This window comes from Aptenodytes patagonicus, chromosome 2 (assembly GCF_965638725.1).
Source record: "Aptenodytes patagonicus chromosome 2, bAptPat1.pri.cur, whole genome shotgun sequence".
NCBI classification, from domain to species: Eukaryota; Metazoa; Chordata; class Aves; order Sphenisciformes; family Spheniscidae; genus Aptenodytes; species Aptenodytes patagonicus.
This window is the reverse complement of record NC_134950.1, coordinates 151,231,457-151,239,291: the sequence shown is the minus strand read 5'-3', so window position 1 is coordinate 151,239,291 and position 7,835 is coordinate 151,231,457. Positions and strand designations below refer to the sequence as shown.

General features: G+C 51.4%; 1 protein-coding gene across 1 annotated transcript; it reads left to right on the top strand.

Annotated features, from left to right (window-relative positions):
* Positions 1–2,520, top strand: SKIDA1 (SKI/DACH domain containing 1). The gene has a single exon (XM_076332350.1). It carries the CDS (start codon positions 9–11, stop codon positions 2,505–2,507), a length of 2,499 nt encoding a protein of 832 aa, XP_076188465.1. The 5' UTR covers positions 1–8; the 3' UTR covers positions 2,508–2,520.
* The last annotated feature ends 5,315 nt before the right edge of the window (positions 2,521–7,835 follow it).

The following is a 7,835-nucleotide window of genomic DNA, read 5'->3' as shown; positions in this document are numbered from 1 at the left end:
TTCACGAAATGGGAGACCTGAAGTCGGGTTTTGAAGAGGTGGATGGCGTGAGGCTCGGCTACCTCATCATTAAAGGAAAGCAAATGTTTGCACTCTCCCAGGTTTTTACAGACCTGCTCAAAAACATCCCGCGAACTACCGTGCACAAGCGAATGGATCATTTAAAAGTAAAAAAGCATCACTGCGACCTGGAGGAGTTGAGGAAACTCAAAGCCATCAACTCCATCGCTTTCCACGCCGCCAAATGCACCCTGATCTCCAGAGAGGACGTGGAAGCCCTTTACACATCCTGCAAAACCGAACGGGTCCTTAAGACGAAACGGAGGAAAATAAGCCGGGCGCTGTCAACCACCGACCTCCGGCCGGAGCTCGCACCTACCGACCCCTTCTCCGGCTTCTGGAAGGAGAACAAACTTTGGCTGGGTTTGAATGACTCCCCCCGGCCCCTGCTGCCCGTCAGGAGGAAAGCTTTGCGTCCGGGGGACACAGCCTTGCTACCGGCCTCTCATCTACCTCACATTTTTAGTAAATACACTGGCCACAGCTACCCAGAAATCGCTCGGGCGCCTTGCAAACCCCCCGTAAACTATGAAACGGCGCCGGCGGCGGGCAGTTGCGCGCCCCTCCGCGCCCGCCGCCCGCCCGCCGCCGCGGCGCGGCCGCGGCTCCCGGCCGCCGGCCCCCCGCCCCCGCCCGCCCGCTGCCGCCGCCGCCGCCACGGGGCGGCCGCCGCCGACGGCGCGCTGGGCTCCCCCGGCGGCGCCCGCCGGCCCCTGGCCGCGCCGCGGCCCTGCCGGCCCCGCGGCGCCCCGCGGCTGCCGCTGCCCCTGCCCCGCGGCTTCGGGCCGCCGCCGCCGCCGCCCGCCTTCCCCGAGAGCGGCAGCAGCGACTCGGAGTCTAGCTGCTGCTCCGGCCGCGCCGCCCACGACTCGGACTGCGGCTCCAGCCTCTCCAGCTCCAGCGAGGGCAGCTCGGAGGAGGAGGAGGAGGACGAGGAGGAGGACGAGGAGGGCAGCGGCGCCTCGGAGTCCAGCGAGGGCAGCTCGGAGGAGGAGGAGGAGGAGGAGGAAGAGGAGGAGGAAGAGGAGGAGGAGGAGGAGGAGGACAGCACCTCGGACTCCGACTCCAGCTCGGTCTCCAGCCAGGTCTCGGTGCAGAGCATCCGCTTCAGGCGCACCAGCTTCTGCAGCCCGCCCGGCGTGGTCCACGCCAACTTCTTGTACCATCTGGCGGCCGCCGCCGCCCCCCGGCCCCCGGCCCCGGCCCCGGCCCCGGCGGAGCCCGGCGGGCTGCCCGCCCTCCGCGGCGCTCCCGGCGGAGTCAAGCCGGAGCTGCCGGAGGAGTGGGGCCGCCCCGGCTGGGCTCCCGCCGCCCCGGCGCTGCGCTGCTCCGGCGGCCTGGGGAGCTGCTTCGCGGAGATAAGAGATGATAGGGTATCCGAGATCACATTCCCACACTCTGAATTTTCCAATAATGCCAAGAGTACTGACCTAACAATTAACTGTGTTGCAAAGGGGGCCTCTTCACCTAGCCCAAAGACAAACAATGCATTTCCACAACAAAGAATACTCAGAGAGGCAAGGAAATGCCTTCAAGCAACTACTACACACCGTGCAGATAACAATACAATAGCTGCTAGGTTCTTAAATAATGATTTTTCATCAGCGGCAGCAAATTCAGAGAAAGATTCCAAAATCCCTCATTGTATTGAATTTGCCACGGATTTGCCCTCTTTACAAACTGATCCTGAGGAGGATGCTGCTTCTCCAGGGGCAGCAGCAGCAGCTGAGCTCCAGTGCACTGATACAGGCAATAAGGCATTGCCATTCCTGCACAGCATTAAAATCAAAATAGAGGACAGCAGTGCGAACGACGAGTATGAGCCTGACCTTACAACACATAAGCTAAAGTGTGAGTGCAATGATACTAAGGATGAGTTTTACGGTGTGACTGAGAGTAATAACCAGGACGCTTTATTAACAGCCAAGGAAGATTCTGCATGCACTGAGAAAGAAACCACTTCCTTAAACCCGCTGACTCAGAGTCAGGTCCTCTCATGCACTTTAGGTACTCCAAAACCTGAGGATGGGGAGTATAAATTTGGAGCAAGGGTGAGAAAAAATTACAGGACACTGGTTTTGGGAAAGCGACCTGTACTGCAGACTCCTCCAGTCAAACCAAATTTGAAATCAGCTCGAAGCCCACGTCCTACAGGTAAAATCGAGACACATGAAGGAACACTGGATGATTTTACAGTTAACAATAGACGCAAAAGGGTAGCCAGCAATGTAGCATCAGCAGTGAAAAGGCCATTTAATTTCATGGCAAATTTTCCCTGTCCACCATCACTAATTATTGGCAATGATGGGGATTTGTTGCCAGCTTATTCCTTAAACACCACTAAGGATTCCCAACCACCTCACAAGGCCCATCCTGTATGGAAATGGCAGCTGGGCGGTTCTGCAATACCTCTTCCACCTAGCCACAAATTCAGGAAATTTAATTAATAAAATAGTTTGGAAAATATTTTCTTGAACCACCTTTAACTTTCTTACATTTTTTAAACTCTGCAGGATGGTTTGTACAAGCCCATTAATGCTATACACACTTTTGGAATCCTGTTTTATCACATTGTGAAGACAGAAACCGGATTACTATTTTCTTTACCGTTACAACAGTGGTTTTTTGTTTTGGTTTGGGTTTTTTTATTTTTTTGTTCTATTGCATTTGGTTTTTTTTTTTTTTTTTTTTGTTACATTCCACAGAGTACTTCAGGCTAAAGACTCATGTTAAACTCAGTTATTATGGTAGAGCTGGAACACTTTACTGTTTAAATGCTAATAATGCACCAGTACCTCAATTCAACTGCTGCAAATAAATGTCAAAAGGTTGAATAATAAATATTAGAATGAGCCATTAAATTTATGCACTAGATTTCGAAAATGGAAGTCTAACTGTTAATTCAGTTAAAGTTTGTTAAGTTACATGGTTGCACAGTAAGGGTTCACTATAATTCAATGTGGCAGCAGCCTACTTTTCGGGAGCTTTGTTTTCGGGTGCAGGGGTGTCTTTTTCGAAGAGCAGTTGCACTTACTCCTTTTTCTCTGGTTTGGAAAGGCTGGGGTCCGCCTGCGACCCCAGCGCTGGGAAAAGCTGCCTCATCTGAAACCAGTAAATAAATGTGGAATTCTATTTTTGGTAAAAGGGTGTCTTCTTACTTGTACAGCCACTCTTTGCAATTGGGAAGCCTTTTTGTTTCACCCAGAGGTCTTAAATAAGGTTACTGTTACCCACTAATGTCATACTTAAGTTGTGGTCTGAACATGCCCCTTACAAACTTGCAAAGCAACTAAAATATTTGCCCGGCTAGCAGTAGAATTTATGGTCCAGCCCCTCGCGCTGGCTGGAGGAAATAGCCAAGCAGTAAATACAACACAGAAAGTGAAACGAGAGGCCGTAAGTGGAAAGGATACACAAAATGAGAAGACCATGCTATTCATAGCTTTTTGGCACCAAAACTCAGGCGTTTCAACCGTGTTACACTTCCCGGTTCTATCCTCATCTCTTGAAATTTGTTGTCGTGTTGTTTTTTTTTTTTTGCCATGCCATCCTCTCTATGTAGCAGAAACATTTCTACTGCACGTGACAATCAGAGGCAATTATCTATATTTGCACTTAATATCGAAATAGTCGAACAGGCAGACTTCTAGAGTCTAGCCCTCGGTAAGACATGCTGGTATAATATATTGTGATGATGGAAGCAGTAAATCAAAATTATGGAAATTTGCACTGTTGAAAAGCATGCTTTAGCTTTATTTTCAATTAAAAACACTGTTTAAAAAAAAATCCTGATTCCATACACTTTGAATTATTGCAGAGTTATCCGTGGTTTCCTCTCCGTTTGTAAGTTCACTGTTTTTATTTGGAGGAAATACGCTTCAAGAGGTTAACTGTTTCCCTCCCTCCCCCCCAACCCCTCGAAAAGAAAGGGAAGGGGGGAAAAAAAAAGGAGAAAGGCTGGAGGCCGAGGTGGAGGCAGAGCTGAGGACGGGGGAAGGTCTCTCTTGCGGGGGGAGGACGGGTACAGCAACTCTGAAAACAGCCTGAAAAGTTTGCAGCTTGAGAAAGGCAGTTATAATTGAGTTGCTGAATCAGCAGAGTTTAGGATGAATAATTGCTGGTTTCTTTCTTTGGATTAGCATTTTATTTATACTAGATCATTCCCAAATTAAATTTTAAGGATTCCACTCATCGATCAATCCCGGGAGAATAATTTATCGTAAATCAAAAAAGGAAAACAAAGCAACAATGTAATGTTTACTGTGTGACTCAAAGTCAACATTTCTGGTGGCAATCCACTGCCTGGGTTCCAATTTTTTAATTCCTGCCTTTTGTGATGCCCTCTCCCAACCCCTCGTGTCTCTAAATATTCCAAGCAGTCACTGACTGATTTCAGCTCTGTTTACTATATCCACACCGTAGTTTTCCTCTCATTGTAAAAGGCCTAGTCTAAGAATACCTGCAGCCAAATATATTTAGAAAGAGTAAACAATTGCCTTGCAGCGGAGTTACCCTTCCCCCCGCATGCACACGCACACGCACACACATCACTTTAAACTGCCAGTTGCAAAAGGTGCATTGCATACTTAACCGCTCTGCTGAAATTACGATGGTCGTGAAAAATCTGCTTACTGAAGTTGTTCTGAGATGAATGTTTACATTCGTATGTTTAGAGCTGCACAGATTACAGCCTTATTTCCAGACAACTGTAAATACGTACAAAATGTACTGCTCAGGAAAGCCCCCCCGCTCTGTTAGAAAGCCGTGTCTGCTTGAAAAGGTCTTCCCTTGACCAAAAAAAAAAAAAAAAAAAAAAAGAACAAAAAAAAAAGAGCCAAACCCAAAAGCTACAAAAGTGCAATATGCAAACTTGAAACCTAAAATTTCGCCTTGTCAATTAAACAACGTATCACTTTCAAAGTAACTCCGTCCCCTGACCCTGTTTACTTCCAATTAGAGATATGCTGATTTGGCCAGGAATTGTAAATTACAGAGGTGCCTGTTCAGGTTCCCGAAATAATCCGGGGGGGGGGGGGGGGGGGGGGCGGGGAGGGAGGGGAGGGGGAGGAATAAGCATAAATTTATACCAAATAGGCTCTGCAGAGTTGAGGACGTGAAATATGGCGCCCAGCCCTGCCAGCGGCCCGGGAGCTCCAGGCCCGGGAGCGGGAGCGGGGCAGGGAGCGCCCCGGGCCCGGCGCCCACGGGGCATCCCCGGCAGGCTGCTCCGCTGGGCTCCCCGCCGTGCGGGCAACATCAAAAGGCAAGAAGTTAAACAGCCAAATAATCTTCACACGTGTACACCTCAGTTTAGTGCGAGCCACTAACAAGGACGTTCGTGTTTTTACTACCGTCGGAGAAATTAGGCAGGTACAATAACTCACCGGGGGAAAAAAAAGGAAGGGAAAAAAAAAAGGTATTCTTTCCAATTCTGGTAGTTTGGTAACTGTTTCTGATGGCATTGTAATTATTATTGCGAGCAGAGTTCATTATCATTTCAGCCTTAATAATATAAAGTCATATCGTTGAGTTACGTAAAAATAACCAATTTTCTCCCATAAAGGTAAGTTCTAATAACGAGGAAAAACAACGTTTTTTTCAAGTGAGCCAGGTTACCATTTTGTTGCAACGTTTACAGGAGATAAAACTTAAAATGTATTAGTAATGAATCGCCACCATTTTCCAATTCCTGGTGTACACAAAAATCAACAGAGTTTTCCCGAGGAAAAAGCAATCGAGGGAGGCGCGTGTACTTTATGGACTACACTCCATAGGCATTCGCCACAAGTAGAGTTCGCCGGTAAATTTGTTGGGAAGATTGCTGCCGCCAGATGGAAGACAAAAGAAAGTTTTGGACTATGTTTAATTCTCCAGAGCATTAAAAAGGGAACACGTGTAATGCCTTCAGCAACGAGGTATATTGCCTTAAAAGATGTAACTTGCCGTTTACAACAATTTACGTTAAGAAGTGAATGTTCTCTAACCTACGCTTACTTGACTACAGTGGGATAATCTCTTTACTGGTTGTTTACTTAAAATGCCACTACTAGCAACAATGCAAAATAGTGGTAGCTGTTGTATGAAGTTTGCTGTTCAATCAATTCACTTGGTGATTTTTTTTACATGGTGTCTGATCCTTTTTCCTCGAACAGACTTAGTTGCCAATAAATTAAAGTTTCTGCAGAAATGAGAGCAATGCCATCATGTTTGTGTTTGTCACTGTTCACACGTGCGAGTGGTTGAGACAGAGCGGGGTAAAAAAGTGGCATTTTCGACACACGGCGGTAATCTGCAGGAAAATATTCTACATATGCAGCATGTGAAACGTGGATAACGCTGTTAATTGTGGTTTTTATGGTTAAGAGGATTGCTGGAAAGAATATGTAATGGCTCATCCTGGGATCTATTTGGTCAGCTTGGAAGTACAAAAGGAGGGCGAGCGCCTGAAAATGAAAAGCCCTGGCTAGCAAAAGAAGGATGGAGGCGTTGGGATCTACCTTGCTAAAGTCACGCTTGCAGACATTACCCGTTCCCCCGGTATTTAGCCCCGCAACCGCGCTTGAAGAAAGCGCGGTCTAACAGCTCCTGGGCTGAGCGCGGGGCTCCTGGCTGCAGGGCGGCCGGGGCTCGCCGGTGAGCGCCGCAGCCTGCCCGAAAACCTTTCGGGAAGGGACAGCTAACCGGTTTTAGGCCTTCCACGTTGCATTTTTTCACTGCGCTGATATAATTATTTGCCGTGCCCTAGGCCCCTCTCTCTCCCCCTCTCCCTTTCACTCCGTGGCGGCCTCACAAGCCCCCGCTTTAAAAGGCCCGAGATGTTTTGCATGAAGCGCTCACAATAGGGGTTGAGAGAATTGACAGTTTCAAAAACAAGGCGCCCTGTCCTTTCCAGATGCCGAGGACCCCTCTCCCGCACCATCTCTCGTTTGCTCCTCGCTGCTGGTGGCTTTATCCTTAGCATTGCAAATATACGGCAACAGCTGTGTTTGTAAACAGGGGGGAGGCCGGCGGGAGCCCCGCCGCCGCCGGCCCTGCTCCGCCGCTTCGCTGCCTCACCCGCCACCGCCTGGAAATTTAAAAAAAAAAAAGGCGGAGAGGGAGGTTAAAAAAAATGAAGGGAGCGGGGCCGGAGCGCGGGAGGAGCGGCGGCCCTCGAGCGGCGGGCCTGCTTGGCGGCGGGGCGGCCCCTGCGCGGCGGGCCCGGGGGACAGCGCGCCTCGGGCCGCCATCTTGCCCGGCGCCACACAGCCTCCCCCTGGCACCCCGGCCCGGCTCCCCCGCTCCCGGAGCGGCTCCCCGCGGCCGGCCGGGGGCGTCGCGGCAGCCTGCGGGGCCCCCGGGGGCTCCCGCACTTCAAAGCGGCCTCTCGGCGTGGCCGCGGCTCCCACCCCGCTCCCCCCTCCGGCTCCTCCGCTGGGGCGTCCATCTTCCCGGGCTCTCCTGTGGCACGGCCCCGGCCCCGCCGCCTCCCGCCCTGCCCTCTCCGTGCGCGGGGGGCCGCGGCCGGGGGAAAAGCCACCGGGGGAAGCCCGCGGTGGTTCCGCGGGGCCCTCGGGGCAGCTGCCGGGCGAGGGGCTGCGGGCTGCCACGGAGCCGGCGGCGGGCCGCGGCGCCGGGGGAGGCCTCGGGGCTCCGGGGGAGGCCCGGGGGCTCGGCGGAGGCCGTGCCGCCCTCCGCCCCCGCGGAGCCGGCCCGGGGAGGGGACAGGGAGCGGGGTCAGTGCAGAAAGTGCAACAGGGCTGTTTGCTCTTGCGTCTAAAATGCAGTCGGGGCTG